Source organism: Dermacentor andersoni, chromosome 1 (genome assembly GCF_023375885.2).
Source record: "Dermacentor andersoni chromosome 1, qqDerAnde1_hic_scaffold, whole genome shotgun sequence".
NCBI classification, from domain to species: domain Eukaryota; kingdom Metazoa; phylum Arthropoda; class Arachnida; order Ixodida; family Ixodidae; genus Dermacentor; species Dermacentor andersoni.
In genome coordinates this window covers 148,369,209-148,392,474 of record NC_092814.1, presented here as the reverse complement: position 1 = coordinate 148,392,474, position 23,266 = coordinate 148,369,209, and the positions used below count along the sequence as shown (strand labels likewise).

Here is a 23,266-nt window from a genome sequence, read left to right as displayed (position 1 = left end):
GTTCTGCGGCATCACTAAATGCGTTCAATTGGTGGACGGCTGCAAACGCAGCAGTAAATTATTTTACCAAAACCAATTGGAATAAATTGTATGTTCAGATTTAGAACACCGTAGGTGAATAAGACAGACAGACAGACTGTATAGAAAGGCGTAGACATCGGAGCTGCTGATCTCGTTCAAGAAAATCTGAGCAAATAACTTACATTGCACACGGCTTTCGGACCAATCAATACTACACGACGGCTTTCCGGTACATCAATGGCGGAAACGTGGTATTTGACCTGCACAAAGCTCGGGTAATTGTCATCGCCATGTCAACAACATGTGGCCAAGCGCGTTCCGCAGAATTTAGCCATCTACACCTTGCTGGTAAATGCACTGTTTATCCGTCGGCTGCATAGATATTACAGCTGCACAAACATTAGCATGCAACATGATAGCGCACGAGCGCAGTCACGTGGTTTTATTTCATATTTAGCGGGCTTTTTTAAACGCCCCCAAAAATTGCCATGCAGCATGTACGTTGCCAAAAAAAAAAAAGTGGATCGGTCGTTTCTGAACCCCCTATACAAAGCAACGGAACGCACTTGTCCCTAAAGTGCATATTAAATATTTTGCATAATTCTTCTTAGCTAACTAATTAAGCGTAATGTAAAAAAATGCTCTAAGGAGCACAACATCACTGCAAACCATATGTAGTGGTTTCATTCAGCTGCGGCTAACCACTTTTTTTTTAAATCCTTGGTTTAAGTTACAGGGAGGTTATATGCAGGGTGTCTCCCGTAACTTGAGCCAAACATATATATATATATATATATATATATATATATATATATATATATATATATATATATATATATATATATATATACTTCGTCGCCCTTTATTCTTAGCATGCCTGGCAGCCGAGGACAGCCTAGCGTATATCTCCCCCTTCTCCCTCCACCACAATGGCAACCGCGGTATAGGTTCTACAATAATAGCTCGCGATGGAGATTAACCGGTGCCGAAAGCGCGAGAGCGCAATCATCAGGAACACACTTAAAAAAGCGTTCGCAATTCGCTTTTTTATCAGATCCTGGGAATGGCGATCTATGCGCTGCTCTGGGACTCGGCCAACGAACTGGACAAGTTCCTCGTGACCGTGGCCTTCCTGCAGTGGATGACCGGCCTCTACATACACGCCACGATCGCCTTCTGCGCAACGGGCGCCCGGATACGCGGCCTGTTGCTGGTGAGCCCGTCTACCTTTTGCACGCGCGTCGTACATTCCGTCAGGGACAGCCGCGCAGCCCGTTACAAGGCCTGTCACAAGGGTTTCTTTTTTTTTTCTCCTCGTAATGAATGATCTGTTGAGTTCCTTGAACTCGATCGTCTTGTTTATCTTTTAAGTTACCTTTAAGCCTGTCAGAATTCCTGCTTTGTTCTTTTCTTTTCTTCTGAGCCTTCTTTCTAAGACGCAGGGGAAAAAATTACTTCGGTACTCAGCAAATCGATGAGTGTAGAACTAGATGCTCAGTTGGTGCTTGTGCACGCTAATTTTCCAATTCTGTCAAAGCCAATGCAGCTTGACTCAGTTGCGCACTCGTAAATGGCTGCTAAAGCATCGAGTGACATCCGAAATGACGACTGGTTTATCCACTCCTGAAACTGGTGAACAAGAAATGCAGACGTAGCACAAGCAGCTATATATGAAAGCGTAACTCGCATCACGTGCTTTATTTATTTAAAGGAACCTTGGTATGCTTTTTAACAGTAAGTGCGATGTCGCGGCATGAAATCCCGGTCATGGCGACCGCATTTCGATGGGGACGAAATGCAAAAGCACCCGTGTACTTAGATTTAGGTGCACGTTAAAGAACACCCGGTGTTCCACCACTACAGCGTGCCTCATAATCAAATTGTGGTTTTGGCACGTAAAACCCCACAATTTTAATGCTTCTCAGCAAATGTTTGAAATAAATTTGGTATTAGACTGTGTAAAGGAATATCCTCCAGCAAGAAATATTTCAATGTGTTGCGTAAGTTTTGTTTTATTCGGGAGGATTGACATCAAGGCACAAAGAATAAAAGAAAGTTACATAAATGTTTCTAACTCTGCATCGTGCAAGAACTGCAGCACTGTCTTCGCAAACTTGTTGTCCATCCCCCAATGGTCGTAGTTTTCAGGTAGGTCTGGTTTCAGTCTAGCCTTTCTTAAAATTTTAGGTCTGATCGCTCGCGTTTCAGGACACATCCAAAGCAGGTGTTGAGCATCTGACGTTGTCACAGGAGCCGAGCACTTCGAAAACGCTCCTTGGAAGTTTTTTTGTCGATCACCAAGCACAGGTGACCGATGGTGTAGGGGCCACTCCAGCCCAAAGCCTCCGAAGAGGTACTTCCAGCGCATTGGTTATTGGCAGTCAAAGATTACCTTGCCATCCGTCCACTGTGCTCCCGCTCCTTCTTCCTTCCTTGCATACTGGAGGCTACGTGAGGTAGAGTTAGGGGGCGAGGCGGGAGGGGGGGGGGAGGGGCTGGCCGTTATCTTAATATGCTTCGCCTTCAATCAGTCGCCATGATGCGATTTTTATCTGGGTTTTTGTTAGTAATGGGAACGCCACTACATCAGGTTTTAGCGCTACCGCTGATAAACTCGGAGGTTATCGCTCGGCTTTCACTTGAGTTCGTGTGCAGCCGTATTTTGTATGCTCCCGCATGAAGCAGTGACGAACTCGCGCTAAAATTTCTTGAGCTGACAGCAGCACCGTTAAGCACATCGTAGAGAGCGGAAAGCGTTTTAGTGGAATATGCAGCAGTTTTCAGGTGCGCCTTTCGTAGTTGATGTAAGCGCAAATGTCTTGCTTTAGCCGATAACTGCCCGCTTTTTTTGTACACGGGTGTACAGCTGCGCGCTTGAACGTTGGATTGCATGCCCTTCTCGGCTCGCCACGGCCTGTGGATTTGGTCTGGCTGGGTGCATCGACAAGCGATAACGCCTCTTTTTGTTGTTTCAAACGACACCTCATTTTCGCGGAAGCCCACTTATCTAGCGGCGTGAACGGCTACACGGACGCCCCGCAGTGCACTGTATACGTAAGGATATCTGACAGCGCTCGGCGTATTACGGCACTCGATGTAGAACTTTCGTATCGATGTCTTCGTATTTGCAGCCAACGATTCAACAGCTATAGGTGCGTTGTAAATTCGCAATAATCTCAAGCACCACGGCTCTTGAAGCGCGCTCCACTGAACTCGCATCTAGCTTAATTGTTACGCTGAACCGCAACAAGACAAACGCGGTGTTAGAACCAGGGTGTCGGACAAAACCATAACTGAAGCGAAAATTGGAGCTGAAGCGTTATTTTCTGCTGAACTAGAAACGATACCGAACCGGTATTTTCCCGTCATCTTGGAACCAAACCCCGAACCGCCACTTATTGAAGCAACCGTTCCGAACCGCTTCGACAAAAGGTTCGAAGGCTCTGTGGACCCTCTTCTAGGGTATGTAAGAGTGGGAACGTTGGACAAAGACTTTTAAAGCCTCCCGTCATCGGTAAACAATTCCTACGCTGAAGCAAGACACAACTAACTTGAAATAACCTCAACTCAGTTCTGACACTCCTCATGTTGTTAATTTTCGAGCAACCAAGGCTGCCCTCGATGCAGTGAAAAATGCGGGCGCCTTACGGGTGCTCGCACATCTTGCTACAGAAAAGGGACTGGAACAATTCTGTTTAACTTCCTGTTCTATTTTAATGCTGTACGCGGTCGGCTGAGCTGCATTTGTAGCCTGACTACTCACGAGAAATCTATAGCGTTGAAAATTCTGACGCTTATTTAGGTTTCACTTGCCGTCACGTGTGACGTGACAATGCTTCATATCATGAGAAGCCAACAAACAAAGATACCGAGGAAAACATACGGGAAAATACCCGTACTTACTAATTAAAACCCAATAGTGCACACATGATGCACACGCTATTGCTAACGCTTTCAATGCCCATTTCCAATCTGTGTTCACACGCTCTTCCCGTCCAAGTGACGCTTCGTTTGCATCTGATTCAGTGATGCCCGCTGTCGTTATAACTGAGCCAGGTATACTGAACCTGGCTCTTGCGCGCGCGCGCGCACACACACGCACGCACACACACACGCACGCACGCACGCACGCACGCACACACACACACACACACACACACGCACACGCACACGCACGCACGCACGCACGCACTCCTGTGTAGGAACGGAGCTAGTTTGGCAACGTATCGTTTTAGAAACACATTGCAAATGTCATCGGGACCGGGCGCCTGCGTGCGTGCGTGCGCACGCATGTACGCACGCACGCACACGCACGCACGCACGCACGCACGCACGCACGCGCGCACGCATGCACGCACGCATGCACGCATGCACGCACGCACACGCACACGCACGCACGCACGCACGCACGCACTCCTGTGTAGGAACGGAGCTAGTTTGGCAACGTATCGTTTTAGAAACACATTGCAAATGTCATCGGGACCGGGCGCCTGCGTGCGTGCGTGCGCACGCATGTACGCACGCACGCACACGCACGCACGCACGCACGCACGCACGCACGCACGCACGCACGCACGCACGCACGCGCGCACGCATGCACGCACGCATGCACGCATGCACGCACGCACACGCACACGCACGCACGCACGCACGCACTCCTGTGTAGGAACGGAGCTAGTTTGGCAACGTATCGTTTTAGAAACGCATTGCAAATGTCATCGGGACCGGGCGCCTGCGTGCGTGCGTGCGCACGCATGCATGCACGCACGCACGCACGCACGCACGCACGCGCACGCACGCACGCACGCGCACGCACGCACGCGCACGCACGCACGCACGCGGGCAGGCATGCACGCACGCACGCACGCACGCGCACGCACGCACGCATGCACGCATGCACGCATGCACGCACGCACGCACGCACGCACGCATGCACGCACGTACGCGCACGCACGCACGCAGGCGCCCGGTACCTATGACATTTGCAATGCGTTTCTAAAACGATACGTTGCCAAACTAGCTACGTTCCTACGCAGGATTTTTATGGTGTCGCTTCAAGCAGCCGTATAACCTTCAGACAGGCTCGTTGCAAAAGTAATCCCTGTTCACAAAGGTGGCGATAGGTTGCACATAGACACATACCGACCGATTTCTCTAACAAGCTGATGCTGCAAATTAATGGAGCACATTATAAAAAATCCATTATTAGTTACTTAGAAAGCAATAACCTGATATACCCTAACCAGCATGGTTTCAGGAAGGGTCTTTCCATAATAACACAGCTATTGGAAAGTTCTCGTGACTTCGCAGAGATAATCTCTTCCGGACTTCAAGGAGACGCCATATTCGTAGATTTTTCCAAAGCCTTCGATCGCGTGCCTCACTGTGAATTGATTGAAAAACTTCAACTAATTGGCATTGAATCTAACACTGTTGCATGGATAGCGTGTTATCTCTCACTCAGATCACAATATGCACCGGTAAACAATGCTGAGTCTAAGAGCCTTGATGTTTTTTCTTATGTGCCACAAGGGTTCCGTGCTGGGGCCAATGCTCTTTCTTGTGTACATCAACGACATCCCATCATGTGTTGAGCCTAACGTAAGAGTACGTCTTTTCGCAGGTGATTGTGTTGTCTACACAACTGTTCGGCCCCCGGACGATCAAACTAAACAGCATTACAAATTGGTGTGAAAGGTGGGGAATGAAATTCGACGTCAGTAAAACAGCATGCATCCCCTGTACACATAAAGGTACCTGACATATTCACTTACAATATAAGGGGCGCAGCAATAATAAGGTCAGAAATTGTAAAATATTTTGGTGTGACATTCACGAGCTCGCTCAAATGGGACACTCACATTGATAACACATGCGTAAATGCATTCCGACAACTTAATTTCTTGCGTCGGAAGTTAGCTATAGCACCATCCCATGTCAAATTAAATGCGTATAAAACCCTTGTTCAGCCGAAACTTGAGTATACCAGTATTGTAGGGTCCCCGCACCAGTGTATACCTCACTGATAAACTAGATAGAATACAGCGCATGACACTCCGTTTTATTTACTGCAGATACTCACCGTATGACAGCGTCACTGCTTTACGTGAACGAGCAAACATCCTGACTCTAATATCAGGACGGCGTATGAAGTTTCTTTTCCTTCTTTATCACGGGCGCATAAACAGACAAAACAAAGTACATCAGGCCAAACATTCGGAAAGAACAAATCATAATAAGTGCATAAGACATTCTTTCTGCGCGCTGCAACACATGTAAATATTCATTTTTACCTTCCGCAATTGAAGCCTGGAACCATTTGCCAGAAGAAATTGCGCATGTTGACTCTATCGAACAATTTGAAACCAAAATACGTGCACTTTCTATGAGTAGGTCTGCTCGCGATTGTTTAGTGCTCTGCTACAACGTTGTACTGCGCAACTATGTTTTGATTGTTCACTACGACGTCTGCACTTTACGCAGCTGTTCCCCTTGCCTGTATTATCAGCCTTGCACTGTTTCTTTATATGTTTGTTATGTTTGTATCTTATTTGTTTACATTATAACAATTACGGCATTTCATTGCTTTCTCTTGTTCTTGCCCATAAGCTTTCGTTTTGTTTTGCTTGTGACCCATTCCTGTATGAGCCTGTAAAGGCTTACAGTATTGCTAAATAATAAATAATAATATGGAATGACGGCAAGCCTCGATTTCGAAGGCTGTGACTGCATAGTTTCTTTCCGGCGTTCTCTAACTCTTTCACCAAGTCACCAGCAGCGCTGCACAACACGCTGGTCGGGTAGCCTGCTTATGTTAGTCGGTTGACTTGTGCTGAAAAGCTCTGTTCAGCAGAGTGCTCGCACGAACGCGTGTGAGCAGCTCGCGAACATGTCTTAGCGATGCCTCGTTTTACGAGTTTGGAGTGTGCGGACGAAAACGGAGAAATGGGTTCCTCCGTTGTTAATACAAAATCCTTCATTATCTCACTGAAGGCATCTGTAATTGTCTTGGAGGTTAACTCCGTGTCACAAGGGTCAACTCGATAGAATGCTAAAAATCGTCAACAAAGCGGAATATTCTTACGGTTGTCAGCTGTAGGCTAGCGAGTAAGCACCTGTCATAGCGTGCCAACAAAATGTCGCTGAGTACGGGTGCCAAGCATAAACCTGCTACAACTCCGACCTCCACCCGGGCTTCACCGACGTGAGGCATCGCTTCTATACCGGCTGTGGTTGGGAGTGGCTTTCACGAAGGCGTACACTACTTTCATTGGAATCACCGAGAGTGCTGCATGCGACGTCTGCGGCGTGGAAGAGAACATCGAACATTTATTGTGCCAGTGTCATCGATTTCAGTCGGAAAGACAAACATTATCGCATTGCGACGACTGGACGATCGGCCGTTGTCTGTGCAGGTGCTACTTGAAGGCCGTCACCATCGCTCGTCGGCTCACAAAGCTATGGAGGCACGTTTGTCTTTCTTGAGGGCGACTGGCCTATGGGAACGTCTTTGACTCGCTCAGGCCCTCCGCGTGCGTGCGCGAGCTCACCGCGGCTTTCCTCCCCCTCCCCTCCTTCTCTCTATCTTATCTTTCTATTCCCTCTTTCCCGTCCCCCAGAGTAGGGTAGCCAACCAGCTGCATTTCTGGTTAACATCCCTGCCTTCTCTCTTTATTTCCTCCTCCAGTATACACACTCCCTGCTTTCGGATTAAAAGCTTATTGTCATGACAAACGAAGGTGGATTTTAGGTAGTAGGCGAGAATTTCCATGAAGCTGCCGACCCGCGTTCCCCAAGCATTTTGAAAACTAACCACCCCATGCTTATCGATGCACTCACCAACTTCCTCTAAAATCAGATTACTTGGTAACGAATAGTACAAGTCTTTGACATCAACGGGAAAGGCGCGGGAGTGCGGTGGGAACTCACTTTACAAGAAAGTAGACACTTCGTGTGGCTTCCGGATGAGGAAAGGGTCGTCCACTTCCAGATTACCCAGAAAGTTTTGCAGGAAAACAACTAGGAGTCGCTGCCAGGTTTCCCGCTCCCACACTATCACACGAAAAAGGGTTTCCACCTTATGTGTTTTTACCAAATAGAACACACTCATAGTTGCGCCCGTTGAAGTCCTCGCAGAAGACCCCAGATCTACTTGCCTCGCTCAAAGAAAGGGCTTCTCCCGTTTTCGTATGCACGCTCCAAACTCGTAAAACGAGGCATCGCTAAGACATGTTTATGAGCTGCTCTCACGAGTTCGTGCGAGCACTCTGTTGAACAGAGCTTTTCACCACAAGTTAACCGACTAACATAAGCAGGCTACCCGACCAGCGTGTTGTGCAGCGTTGCTGGTGACCTGGTAAAAGAGTTGAAGAACGCCGGAAAACAAACTATGCAGTCACAGCCTTCGAGGTCGAGGCTTGCTGTCATTCCATATGTACACCGTGTTTCCCATAACATTATTAAAATTGCGGCTAAGGCTGCAGTGAGTGTTGTGTGCAATGCCCCTAATAAACTGAGCGGGTTGTGCAAAATAGTCAACAGGGTGGATACTGTCGCGCGAAAGAAACTGCTATAAAAATCATGTTCGCGGGTTCATTGATTGTGCAACGCAGGTCGTCTATAAGATCCCACTCTATTGTAAACGTTGCTATACTGGGCAAATGGGGAGGTGCATTAATGATCGCACGCACGAACATGCCGCTTCACTAAAAGGAAACCCATACACTCATCTGGCTGCCTACTGTAACACGTGTGGTTGCGTGCACCCCGGTCTTTAAGAATTGCGAACTAATTTGAATATATTGTCACGTGGTGGTGACGTTGAAGAAAGAACACAGTAGCAATACTGTGAACAAGAAAACTAGCTTTTATTGGGCGAACCTGTGCCCACAAAACAGGCTACACTTATAGCGCAACGATAGCGGCGAACACGCTCGGCGATCGTCGAAAATCTGCTCAGCGGGTCAAGCGCGTCGGCTTTTATAGAGCAGTCGTCGAATGTTCCAGACTAATCGTTTGGACCCGCGTGCTTTCCACAAAGTTCTACACCATTCGCGCTACGCGATGAAATCAGATAACACAAGGTTCGGCGACAACAGACAGCCGGGTAGAAGCATCGATAACTTTCCAGAAACGTCGGATACATGCAGGCGCGTCCCGCGCTGTGCGATTGCATTTGTTAAGCGGCGAAACGTGGTCGCCCGATAAAGATAAGTACACGTATCAATATAGTGAACAGCAGGGGCAGGAAATCTTTGAGGCCTTCTGTATATTCACAAGTGGCGATGCATGCGTCAGTTCTGTGTCCCTTACGTTATCAACAAAATAACTGGATTATCTCCGTGGCTAGCGTTTATCCTTTTTTTTTTCTTTTACGTCGCCTTCCATGGTGTCTTTATACGCTGCTTCTGCCAATAGAGCATTTAGTGGCTAGTCAGCGCTCTTTCCTGTGCTCTTTGCTCGCTCGTCCTGTGTCGGTCTGTTTCTGTTTTATTCCAATGATGAACCAACCAGCCCCTTTGACTGCACTGAAATTTCTTATTACGGTTTTCGAGACAATAGAGTTTATCTGTTTTGTAGAGCAACCTATTATGAGTAATGCTACTTGTTTACAATTTTCTAGCTTTCTTCAAGTGTTCTGACTCCTGGGGAAGCTTTTAAGTGATGTGGACTTAGCCTATAGTTCGTAACATTCGGCAGCCTCATATCAGAGCGTTGTGTCGGGGCGTGTGCGGCCCGGTGCGGCACACGCGGGATGGCTCACACGCTGCAGGCTTGTGTCCTCTTCCCCCTCGCTGTGCGCGTCTTGTTCATCCGTCTCGCGCGCGCTGCGCTTCTGAACGGCGACGAGCTTTCCCAAAATTTCCTAAAAGGAGTCGCGCGGTCTCAATTGCCGGCATGTCTTGCAAGGCTATTTCCGCCTGCAACCAGCAACATAATCCTCCCCTGTCCATTCGGGTGCCATATTCTCGAATATGTTCTGTGATGTGAAGCAGACTGCAGGCTGTGCAGAGCTGCTTTAGAGTCACAAAACATGACCCATTTTTGTGCCGGTACATCGCCATGGAGGCCTGCAAATTCTGCCGCCGTAGATGTTATGCGGGACACCTTGAATTTAATTCTGATCTGCTTCGACGGAGCCACGAAAGTTGCTGAAGTCGAACCGTCAGTATAAATATGTATGCGGTTTCAGTATGTCTGGCGCCGTTATAGCAGCGTCAGTTGCTTCAGAGCCAGGGACAAATGACTGGCCCTCTTTGTAATTCCGGAAATAGCTAGATTCACTTGAGGCTGTCGTAGGCATAACAGGAGAGATGAAGGTTTTGTCGCAGGTGTATACGTTGTCGCTATACGCTCTTTATGAGCGTGAATCACTCAGGAAAAGGTCCCTTGAAGCTTCTCTGTCATCAAGGAAGCTAAATGATGGTCAGGAACCCTTGACAGATGGCGAATGTGCGCTCCGAGAGAGTCGACAGCTACGTGTGTCTGGATCATATAGTCTCTCGCGATGACAATTGTTCCTGATGTTGGTCTGTATGAAGGCAGCCATATACACATACGTAGGGCTTGACCTTGTATGCTCCCTCGAGCTCGAACGTTGTTATTGTATGTATTTGACGAGACTGGCAGACAGTAACGTAGGAGTCCCAGGAACAGTTCCCTGTTCCTTTAAAAATATAGACCCCTTTCACGGTGATCCCGTGCGCGCCGCCATGTTTGATCAGGTGGTGACGCGTCCATTGCTTGCCTCAGCTGCTTCCGTGTTTCCAATAAATGTGCATGACGCACCTGTGCGGCTCAGCAAACCTCTGTTTTGGCGACTATCCTAAACGATGATTGGGTGGACGACACCACAGCTTGAAAGGACATGTAATCGCTTCCGGTGGTCATTACGCCTTGTCCAAACAGCGCGTGCAGCGTACGCGGTATAAAAGTGGGTCTACAAATGTATTCCAAGGTGTCGAAACTCTCCATTTATGAATGAAATCAGAATCAGTGTGTTTTGCTCTTCATTCATTATTGGGCAAGTGCTGTCAATCAGCGGTTTGTAATGTTTCTGACTCGGTTACGCTTCTTGGGGCACTCACTATACGATTGTTCGTTATCTGCCTAATCGCTTGCGGGTGTGCTGGGTTGCGATATATTTTTCCTTACTGCACACAAGGGTGTGGAAAGTAGGTGTTGTGTAATTTGTAATAGCTTCTAGCGATGACGTATTATCGCTATGGTCACTCGCTTGCCACCTGTAGGCCGTCACGAAACGTTCAGCTTCGAGCATTCGGGTGTAGCCTGTGTAGTTGCCGTAACCCATGCTTCGGCGCATTGATTCAAGTGTGCGCACATTCACTTATTTTTGATCTGTTGGCGATATGCGGGGTAAGTTTACGTGTGAGTTGGGGTGTGTGTGTGTCGATAAAGTGCGAGAAACAATTACTATATGCCAGGAAGCGGCGCTACTCCTTTTGTCACGGTGTAACGAGCGGTACTCACTCTTGCCGACGTTCAGGGGCTTGGCGATGCAACGCTGGCGGAAGAGTAAACTTTTTTATCCTCGAGGAAAGCCCTGCATCGCGAAGGGCCGGCAATACAACACAGGCAGTCCTTATGCAGCAGCGGTCCGTGGACTTGGCCACACAGATTCATTTCATTCCTTAGGATGCCAGCCACTATTGTTGCAGCCAACCGCTGCGCACGTCTTCCCTCTACCGTTTCCCATATTACAGCATGAATGCAACACAGTGCGTTAGCGAACACCCAGTTGCCTTTCCGACAGCTGATCGTACAAGCAGGGCAGGACGGTAATGGTTTCGTATGCCTGCACTTTCGCTGAGGCAACGTGCTGCGCGCCGCCGAAAGCGCCATCTCGTTCCTCTAGTGCAAACTTCTCCAAAAGGGTCTATAAATATTACCAGGCTGAGATGTTTTTGTTGTCAGAATTCTAGCGGCTTGGTTTTTTTATCAGTTATTATTGAGTGCATAAGTGTCTCAGTGTACTCCGCCCATCTGAGCTAAAAAGTGAGATGATGGATCGTTTTCTCCCTCGTTGCCGGGCCCGTCCAGCCCTTCATTCTGCCATGGCCAGATCGGTAGGTATACGGTGGAACTCTGCGGCCACGTTTGTGCAGATGGGGCCAGCACCTATCGGTAAACGACGTTGTGGCACAGCTCACCGGCACAATACCGCTTGCCTTGCAGAAATTTATTCCGCCAAGCCACGTAAAGTCTGTCAAGATTCGCCTATGAGATCTATACGGATTATTTAGTGTGCTGTTTAAAGTCTGTTGTCTTTCCGCCGAAGGTCTACGGAAATTATGGACTGGCGACCTTAACCTTTATATCAGCTACCGTATAAAGTAGATTAGCACATCGAAAATTCAGCGGCGATTTAGCGTTAAATGCGAGAGAAATGCGTCGCACCTCTTTGAGATCCGGGATCTATGATTTAAACCTCCTTCAGCCCATTCACAAAATTACTTGCAAATGTAAAAAAAAGAAGAAAATAAATAAAAATAAAATTAAAATAAAATAAAACAAAATAAATAACAAGTTGGCCGGGTCGTGCGAATATGGGAAAACTGCGAATACGAGCTCCGCTGCTAAAATAAACAAACATCGCATTCTATTCAAGAATTACCATCGAATATCTGATATGATTCTAATACCGTCGAATTTCGAGACAACGAAGTCACTTCTGCAGCGGGAAACTTTAAATTGCGAATTTCTTTGAGCCGTCGTTCATATGATTCAGCAGTAGAAAGCACTGCACAGTTTCCTAGAACATCCATCGCGGACAGCTTCCTGTCAACTTATGAACAGAATGCCGCAACCATCTCAACCAATAGCTACGGGGCCGAAATGACTCGGTGCTTAGTATTGACTAGGTGGGCGATATAAAACCGGGTTCTTCCACATCACTTATAACCCATTAAAGAGCGTTGGGACGTCAAACCAGGCCCATCACTGATTAATAACGATTTGATATATTGTGTCTTAAGAGTAATGTGAGTGACATAACAAGATCCGCCACTGAAACTCCGTTTTGCAGTGGCATTCTTGTATGCGCTTTGTAAGTAAACTTTTTTTCTGTGGTCTTATAATATGCCAATCTTCTTCCCCTGCACTGTTAAACAAATGTACTACACCATTTGGGGTGTATATTTGTCACACCACGATAATCGTCATCTGTCTTGCTTGCGTTTCCTTACTTGAAAACGCTGCTCTCGCTACTTTCCTGTCCAGAGTGCTCTGTCATGCTGATAACGCGCATGCCGTTCGCGACTTGCAAGTGCCGGGCTCGCAGCGTTAAAGAAAGCAAATGCGGACAAGACAGGTGACGATTATTGTTGTGTGGCAAGATACGACCCAAAGAATGTAATTTTGTTTAAGAGTGTGTCCTTAACTCTCGTACCCCATATCGCCAGTGCTGGCCGCCATTCAGGTGAGAGCAGCCTCAGTTAAGCAGTTACAGTGCGGCCAACAGCCATTTCCTTCATTCTTCTCATTCACCCCCCCCCCCATTTTTTTTCTGAACAAACAACCAGCTCGCCCCCCCCCCCCCTCCGTCTCTCCCTCTCTTTTGCGTCTGTTCTAAACAAAACCTACACAGACCTAGCTCATTTTACTTTATCATCTGTCAAATCATGACATCAGGTTCACGGCAAGTCGTCCTCGGCTTTCCTTGAAAGAACGCATACATGGCAGAAACGCGTGTTTAACGTGTGCGTCGGCGCAAAGTCGGTAGCCACTGCGCCTGCCTCGTCGCCATGGCATTTTTTTTTCTTCTCTCTCTCGATGCTCTGCACACGGTCGCATGCTGTCAGCCGTAAAAGACGAGAGTTTCTACACAGCAGCAGCGTCAGCAGTTCTTGCCACCTATGTCTGTATGCACACCCGTAGTTGCACTTTATTCGCCATCCCCTCGAAGGCCGGATGAGGAAAAGTGAACTTCACACGTCGCTCCGCAGAGCACACTGAAAGAGAAATCCAGCGGCGCGCATTCGACGACCCTGAACTCCCTGTCGGCAGTCGCGCCTCGGCTATCGCGTTTACCACGATGCTGGAGATGCGCGTTTCCTTTCCTGGGCTTCGCTTTCTCCAATGAAAATGTGCCTCCTTCAGCATTGTGCCTTCGCAGCTAGCAGGCTATGTGGCTTATGCTTTAGGAAAAAATTCAGGAACGTAAGCTATTATGGTAGTGTCGGCACAGATTCCAGCGCTGTAGCTCGCTCTCTATATAGGAGGAGGAGGAAAGAGAAGAGCAGAAGGCAGGGAGGTTAACCTGAATATCGCTCTCTATATAGGAATCTGTGTTGCCCATGGGCGCAAAGGGTCGGATGTAGTAAAACCATCTTGTCTGCATAAACAGTTCCAAGACAGTAAGACACCTACCTACTAAAAAAAAGTGCAAAGGTGGCTGAGCAATGATTATGTAAAGCTTAGTATTTAATTGGCTTCCCAGTTACTTCAAAGTCGCTGCATATAGCTTTTGCGCGCTTCATTACGTTATGGGGCACTAAAGAGTAATTTAGACCAGGGGTCTACGTGTTGACTTTTCTGCGCAGTGATTACGTTTCAGTGGTGTAGAAGCATAGACCAGTTGGTGTAGCATTAGGAGTAATAAGATAGCTTAACACCTATGATAGAGAGTCCTTCTGTTGTTTTGTCTTGCTCTCTGTCCAGTGCATTGCGCTATGTTATCCTTGGCAATGTTTCCGTTTTAAATGTTGCAAGGAAAGACGATTCGCGTAAGTTGCAGCATATAAGCTTATTCTGATAAAGTGAAACTTGAAGGTATTACGCGACTATGGGTTTCAAAAGCTGCCCCCTTTTTTTACAGCCAAGCTGTTAAGGAAGGGCTAGTTTCCCCAGTATCGTGTCCGCGTGTAGAAAAAAACTATCATCATCGGGATTGGCTCCAGCGTTATCTTCTTCCACAGCTGGCTCGTTGGCGCCCCTCGGCGCTACCGCGCGAACGCGCTCGTGTGACTGCTCCCGCATACGTCGTCGTCATTAATTAATTAATTATGATACACGAAGACGTAACCAATAATTCAGAAAGACGTTAATGAACCGTCTTAATTTACCCAGTGGTAAACACCAGGGCCGTACCTTTCAGCTTCGCTGGTGAACCATCTGTACGGGCTGCTTGGGCTGATAATTTTTTCTTTCTTTTCTTTGTGATTGTAGCCATGCAGCCTTAATTGCTATATTTTGTGGTATGCTATTTATTAGCAATAACCATTGCCGTACTGGATATGTTACTGATCATTGGCGTAGCCAGGGGGGGGGGGGCGTCAAACCCCTCTCCCCAATAAAAATAATTCTGACGACCCCCGCACCCGCCCCACTTCCTCGCTTTCCCACGGAACAGAGTTTCAGGAGGTGGACTCTAAAAGAGCGACATGGATGAAAGGGAAAGCTTGAATCTGAAACCAAGGTGAGGGCTAGTGGGAGTCCGAAGTGGGGGGGGAGTGATCCCCTTTCCCATGCACAGAACATTGTGGCCCCCACTCACGGCATGCCTTTACCTCATTCCGGATTAACCATAACTGCTGAGGGGAGATCAGCGCTGAAAATTCCACACGCAGATAAAGACGGGACGAGCGCGCGCATAGAACTTGGAGCCATTCTCGCTTCCCGCCAGGCCTTCATGTCGTCGAAGAGCTTCTTCTGTCGTCGAAGAAAAGCATTCCGAAAATATTGCGATTTGCTTCTTCTTCTTCTTCTTCTTCTTCGTGATTTGGGAGAGGGAAAATACGCTCAGTTCTGCAGCCCATATGGGAGCACGGCGCAGCGTAATGGGGAATGGGGGCGGGGAAAGAAAGATGAGAGGATAGAGGGGGAAAGGGAGAGTTGGTTTCAGGCAGCAGACGTCAGCATCATCCAGGGGCGATGGCCGGCGCTCGGGCAGAGGCCGTGCGAGGCCGGAGTCTATTGGCGATCTAGGAGCCCGTTTGTGTACACATATTCAAGCAGGCTTGCCAGTGCTGGGAGGTGGTAGCGGGCCGGGAAGAGCAGGTGTGTCTCTGAGGTAGCCGGAAGTCCATACCGTCGGTAGGTGGCAGTGACTGGAGCGCGCTCCTGGGCTAGTGCAGGACAGGTGCAGAGTAGGTGCTCGAGGGTCTCGGCGTCACCGCACCTTCTGCAGGCCGGCGAGGCGATGCGTCCCTTGGCATGGAGCCTAGCTGCCGTCCACACGGAGCCCGTGCGCAGACGAAGGAGTGTGGAACGGTCCCGTCGCGAGAGGCCGTTCTCAGGGAGGAGTTTTGGGGCGCGGTTGGTAGCTACCCTGCTATCCGGATGGCTGGATGTGAGCAGCTGTTTGAGTCTCTGCCTGGAGAAGTCCGATGTTGCGACTGCTCTGGTGAGTGGAACGGTCGGGTGGTGGGCGGCCTTAGCAAGGACATCCGCCTCCTCGTTTCCAGCGATTCCTACGTGGGAAGGCAGCCAGTGGAAGGAGATGGCTACCCCCACTGCAGAGAGGGCCGAGATTTTTGCTCTCAGGAGGGTCTCAGTGACTCCGTGTCGATGGTGATCGGAGAGTGCCTGGAGAGCCGGTCGTGAGTCACTTAGCACCGCCACTGGTTTTGTCGGGGGGTGTCTAGGATACGCATAGGATGTCGGGGTGTCTAGGATACGCATGATAAGCATCCTACCCCCGCCCCATTTTTTCTTCTTCTTTTTCTTTCACTTGTCTCTGACTTTCATTATGACAATACACTCGAGAAGAGCTTGCGGCTATGCTAGTTTGCACTGGCTGTGAAGAATGAAAACAGGGCAAAAAAGAGGATAAGAAAGAAAGACCTACAGAACGCTGATTTGCGTACGGCAAAATATATCGAAGGCAGTGTGCTGGGGCAGGGAAGCTAAGAAACCGCCACAACAAACCTGTGGGAGGCCAGGTAAGTGAATAGCCTCGCTGTTCGTTTTTCCAAGTCAGGCACCAGCTAGTTCATCGGCCTACATCATGCACCATACACGCATCAATTCGTAAACAAAATTTTAGTTTTTTTTTAATTTCGTCATTTTTAAAAATAGCGTAAGGATAAGGCACGTACGCAGGATTTTTTTCGGGGGGGGGGCAACCCAAGGTAACTTTTCTATGCAAATGAGGTGGAGGGTACTTTTACTAGTACAAATGTGAATAATGCCCACCATTTGCCATAAAGACGCGTAAAGCCGCAAAAGAGAATTGAAATAACGTGTATCTCACAGGTACGCCTGTGATATACACTTCCTCTTTACTTGGCAAACAAAGAACCTCATCAAATGGACTCGCGAATGAAAGGTGCGCGGGAAGAACCTTGCCAAGAACAAGTTAACAAGCGAGAGTGCAAAATAAAGATTTCTAGTAACGCTTTTTGATTTAGCCCTGGAAGAACTTCAGATAAATGTATATTTGCGCAACAGTCACAGTTCTTTTGCATCCCTCGTTTACTGCTCTACCAAGTAGGAAAACCGACTCGTGTCGTTATTTGGGAAGTTGTGTAACGATGCGTGGTCACCAGTCCCGTACAACCGCGTAGAGCGCAGGACGCTGCGGTTCTAGACGTACTGCGCCCACCGCGGAAGGTTATAACACCCCCCCCCCCCCCCCCCTTTAGCACAGCAGGGAAGTGGCTACGTCAGCAGGCTCGATTGATAACTATAGAAGCGTAATTCAAAACACATGGAATTATTCTCCAGTTCCGGCGGCATTTTCTCTACTTCCTTTTTAAATAAGAAGATGTTGATCCATAAATATTTTCACAAACCATTTTCGCTTTTCCTCCCTGTTTCGCTGTTGCCTTGGCTTTCTTGCTTAGTCGATCGCTTAATTTCTCATCTCCTTGCGACTCTTGTATCCAGTTGCCAGTTTTCCCGAAACGTGCTGTACAAAAAGGGAAAAACCACACGGGGTAACGGGTGACAGTCATATTGCTTATGGGTTTAAGGGTTATTGCAGGGTCTGATAATGAACGCTTTTTCGCAATATCTTATTTTCCACCTTATCTAACCCATATCGTGGATATATGGTTCCGAGGATCTGCCAGCGTCGCGGCGAGGTGTCACTCGAGTAAATAATGAAGCAAAAGGAAAAGTTAAACGCAACTGGCGTTTTCTCCGGCCACAACCCGTTCCACGAGCTTACAGACCAGCCGACTCTGAACCGAATCCCTTTCCTGGCCCCTGGATTAGTATAAACAAAGAACATTGAACTAACGAAGCAACAGGGATGGGCGTGATCGTTGAATCGATGGTGACATAAAAATTGTGTTGGGCATTATAAATAAATAAAAATATTATAATTAAAACAATAAATAGATGGTGCAATAGATGGTGACAACTGAATTCATCTTGAGTTCATCCTGCAGGCACCGAATCGATGACAAAACTGGCCTCCACACCCCAGGAGATGCCGATAACTACCGCCCTCCAAAAGGAGTGAAAAAATTGACAACTATTCCACTCTGTGAAGATGGAATGGCAGCGAAAGCTGACGACAGTGAAAGCTCTCAAATGAAAAGCAAAGTGTTTCACATCCGCTGCCGGTCGGCCTGAATATAGTGTAATATCGGGCCGACCCGCGGCGGAGTGAAGCAGGCGTTAAGCACCCCGCATACGTGGGTCCATCCCGAAGTTAGTACAATGCCGGGCCGACCCGTGGTGGAGGTGAATCAAGCATTAAGAACTCCCCATACGTAGGCCGATCCCGAAGATCTTCAAATACCAGGCCCACTCGCGGCAGGGGTGAAGCAGGCGTTAAGCGCTCTCCTCATGTGGCTCCATCCCGAAGGTAGTGCGATTCGGGGCCGACCCGCGGTGCAGGTAAAGCAGGCATTAAGATCTCCCCATACGTAGGCCGATCCCGAAGATATTAGAGTGTTTTAGTTTAGGGGACGCAAGCGGCTTGCGCACGCAAGAACTAGGGTCGCCGGTACTGCGCATGCGCAGGTGGGTCTGCGCATGCGCAGTACCGGCGCCCCTAGTTCTTGCGTGCGCAAGCCGCTTGCGTCCCCTAAACTAAAACTCTCTATTGCAATACCGGGCCCACCCGCGGCAGGGGTGAAGCAGGCGTTAAGCGCTCCCCACTTGTGGCTAAAAAAAAAAATAATAAATTATGGGGTTTTACGTGCCAAAACCACTTTCTGATTATGAGGCACGCCGTAGTGGAGGACTCCGGAAATTTCGACCACCTGGGGTTCTTTAACGTGCACCTAAATCTAAGTACACGGGTGTTTTCGCATTTCGCCCCCATCGAAATGCGGCCGCCATGGCCGGGATTCGATCCCGCGACCTCGTGCTCAGCAGCCTAACACCATAGCCACTGAGCAACCACGGCGGGTCCACTTGTGGCTCCATCCCGAAGGTAGTGCAATGCCTGGCCGACCCGCGGTGGAGGTGAAGCAGGCATTAAGAACTCGCCATACGTAGGCCGATCCCGATGATATTGCAATACCGGGCCCACCCGCGGTGGGGGTGAAGCAGGCGTTAAGCGCTCCCTACACATGGGTCCATTCCGAAGGTAGTGCAATGCCGGGCCGACCCGCGGTGAAGGTGAATAAGAACTCGCCATACGTAGGCCGATCCCGAAGATATTGCAATACCGGGCCCACCCGCAGCAGGGGTGAAGCAGGCGTTAAGCGCTCCTCACAGGTGGATCCATCCCGAAGCTAGTGCAATGCCGGGCCGACCCGCGGTGGAGGTGAAGCAAGCATTAAGAACTCCCCATTTGTGGCCCCATCCCGAAGATTCCGAAGGGCGCGTTATAGGTTCCCGAGTCCACAGGGGTACATGCCCTTGATCTTGGACCCTTTTTGCACATCACCAGGATCGGCCCACATCATTATTTTTTCTGTTAAAGGACGCCGAAAAAAACTACGGAACTTAGTCATACACTGCTTTCGCTGTGAAAGGCAGCAAAGTGTTGACCGCCCAGTAGATTGATTTGTCAAAGCTTTAGGAATGTGTGTGAGGAGTGGTGCCTTGGGCGGATAGGGAGGGGGGGGGGGGGGTTATGCCGCTTAATATTGGGGGGGCCCCGGGCTCCCCCCGGGCCCCCCTTGGGTACGTGCCTGGTAAGGATGATAGCATAATTTGATGAGAAGTGGCTGCGCGTCTTAGCAATGAAAAACTTTTGTCAGAAGTTAAGGAAAGTCTTGTTTCGGGAACGCGAAAATGTGCGCTAGAATTGACATTTGGGCAAGTTGGTTAAACTTCATCTTATGTACAGCGCAAGAAAACACGGACGAAGACGAAGACAACAGGACGGGCGCTGAGGAGGAGAGCTCCGGCCAGCAATTTGGCATACGCTGAAACATGCAGGCTACACTCCTAGTTTACTCAACCGTTCTTGCGAGATTATTTTATGGCTGAAGGAAGGCGGCAAATCGCACGAACGCACAAAGAAAAGCAATGTGGCTATCATGCCTTATGTGCATCGTATATCGCATGCCCTTAAAAAAAAAGAAAAAAAAATCCTCCTCCATTTCTTTCCGTGAAAGTGGATGTACAGCAAAGCTGTAGCCGAAATTAGACAAGCACAGCCACCACAAGCCACGTACGTCATGAAAGCACGTACTTGTGCGGGAATGGAGCATACATGCTCATTCTTCTAGCCCCTCCGCCAAGCACGAGTGCCTTATTGAACGAATTAAAATTTTCTATGTAACTTGCGCCACAGAATTCGTAAGGTACGGTTTATACACAAGCGGCATACATGCTAGCTTCGTACTGTAGTTTGAATATGCGAGGAAATATATTTCTAGTACGCGGAAACTGAAAGACAAAGCCATTTTCCAGCTGACGTTCGAGGTCTGTCACATGGCCGCGGCCGCTAAATGGAGGTACGATTTTTGGATAGTTACGCTCGCAGCGCAAACTGTGCGACAGATGCGACAGGCGGAGCACCCACACATCAAGGACAAATGCATGGCGTGCACGCGCACGTCACGCGCGCACGCAGGTGTGCGGAAGTGCAGCATAGATGCTCGTTCCCCTAAGCCCGCCGCCAAGCGCAAGTGTGTTACTGAACTAATGGAATTTCTCAGAGTAAATTGTGCCAGAAAATTCGTAAAGTAGGATTTACACACATGCTGTAGACATGATAGCTTCGGATTGTAATTCGAAGATATGAGAATAATGGCATCGTCACGTGACGATATCGCCTGGTGATTTAATTAATGCCGTCATCACGTCAAACGTGACGTCATGCGATGAAATGTTCGAGTGATGATGCCACCTGGTGAGGTCACGTGATGCCTCTTGGAGAAGCAGCACACTGTTCGCTTCCCGCTTCTGTGCACTGTCTCCGGAATCAACCCACATTTTTGTGAGCGCCATGACCGCCGACACGAACAACCCCCACCAACTAGAGGCTAACAGCTTAGCGGTAAAACGTGGCAATAAGGTACGGGGTTGACGTGGTTTTTGCGGAACCAAGGAAAATAAGTGGCATCGGCGCCGCCGTTCAACGAACATCCTAGAAAAGGATTTGCCTTTCGAACGAATGCTGCGTTAAGCACAAGTTGCCATTCGTTGCCTGCAGAACGTGTGTGGTGTACCAGTGTACCATTATCATGTGGAAGCGTGTATATAGGGCAGGTGGGGCGCTGCATCAACATGCACTTGAAAGAGCATGAGCCGACCAGCAGGAATGATAGGCTGTCGCACATCGGAGCGCATAGGGGGGGGGGGGGGGGGGGGGGGGGGGGGGGGGGGATGACGCATGCGGCTGCGATCCTCGTTTTGAGCAGTGCGCTGTCATTCACCGTCATAGTAATCAACTCATGATGGAAATATAGATGAGTTCCGTATTTGAAAAGCAAACTGTGTGTGTATCAGTCACCCTTCCGTGCCATTATCACAGAGTAATTGAATTTCCTTCATAGCACTGACAGCGATTAGACAGAATCATGCACGCAAAATGTTGACGCCTAGGCCTATGAGCATGCTCCCGATTACAGTACCACGCTTCTTCTTGCATAACGTTCTAGGAGTGCACGTGACGTGATCGTGTATGATGTGTGCTCATTTCAACGAAATTTCTCACTTGCGACCAGCACCTGTCGTGTCCTCTTCGTCTCCGTCCGTGTGGTCTTGCGCTGTACATAAGATGAAGCACCGTAGAAAACATGGCGCCTTTTATCGCTGGGAGATTAGCAGGCCACGCCAAATACATTGCAAGATAGGAAAGTGGCCACTGCTCTATATTTTACTCCGTTGCCCGGACGTTGCCGCTGAATTCCATACCGATAATAATGCAGGTTAGGACGCCTTAGCACAGTGTTACGGCGTTCTACCGTTACCACTCCAGGCGGGTGCCAGATGAACGCGTGTTAGCGATGCCGTCTTGCTCCTGTACAATTATAGCAGCTGAGAGGGACGGCTGTGACAAGGATATAGTGTGTTGAGAAAGTACTTACCCTTCGTGTGGCACAATGCGTGTCACTCGCTGCATAATTAGCACCTACCTGAATCACCGAGGTCGAGGTAGAAGACGAACAGTTGAATCTGTTGCGCTTTGTGTATTTTGTTTATTTATTTAATACATACTTCAGTCGTAAGACCAAGCAGGAGAAGTAAAAGCGAACATGAAAAAAAAAAAAAACGTTGATGCTATTTGTCGAAGCAAAAGCTACACAGCTACATAACATCAAACGTATATGCGCACAACGAAAAGCATAATAAATAAAAAAAAATAGTGATTAAGTTGGTTGGAAGCGATAATTGTACAGATCAATAAAACCTCACATTGGCAGTACCTAGAGCCCATGCAGGCGTTCCGAGCCCAATGACTATGTGAATTTCGTACAGAAAGTATCGGCCAAGTCAAAAGCAGGCTACTTCTTTCGTATCAGCTTCTGCGGGCATTTTCGGGGCTCTTGTGTTTTTTTGTTTTTTTACCAGCTGTGAGTCTGCAACTTCAAAGAAATTTCAGTCTCACTTCATTGTAATCGTATCCTTTTGCGTTTTCGGATAAAAAGACGTAGTTTCACCCGAAAGGCGAAGCATCGATTGCCATAGCAAAGTAGCAGACAGCTATAAGAAGGAAGTATAGTACTTTTATCAGCCGTATCAACTTGTAGACATTCGCTTGCTAACTAAATTAACTAGCATGGTGTGTCAGCGCGCGCATCAAACATGAAAACATTGAACTCGATGGCTGACTGCGGACACTTGCTGTCAAAACTCTGGCGTGAGGAGGCGTGGCAGCTGCAGCGAGCGATGTGACATTCGTGCTGTCTATAGCGTCACCGCAAAGCGA

The 23,266-nt window shown here is 48.5% G+C and overlaps 1 protein-coding gene across 2 annotated transcripts in view; it reads left to right on the top strand.

Annotated features, from left to right (window-relative positions):
- The window catches only part of LOC126544860 (uncharacterized), a 219,679-nt gene that overhangs the window by 12,120 nt on the left and 184,293 nt on the right, over positions 1–23,266 (top strand). For both annotated transcript variants that reach the window (XM_050192390.3, XM_050192388.3), the window contains exon 3: positions 1,076–1,234. In XM_050192390.3, coding sequence (XP_050048347.1) covers positions 1,076–1,234 — 159 coding nt within the window. The remainder of the gene's footprint in view (positions 1–1,075; positions 1,235–23,266) is intronic.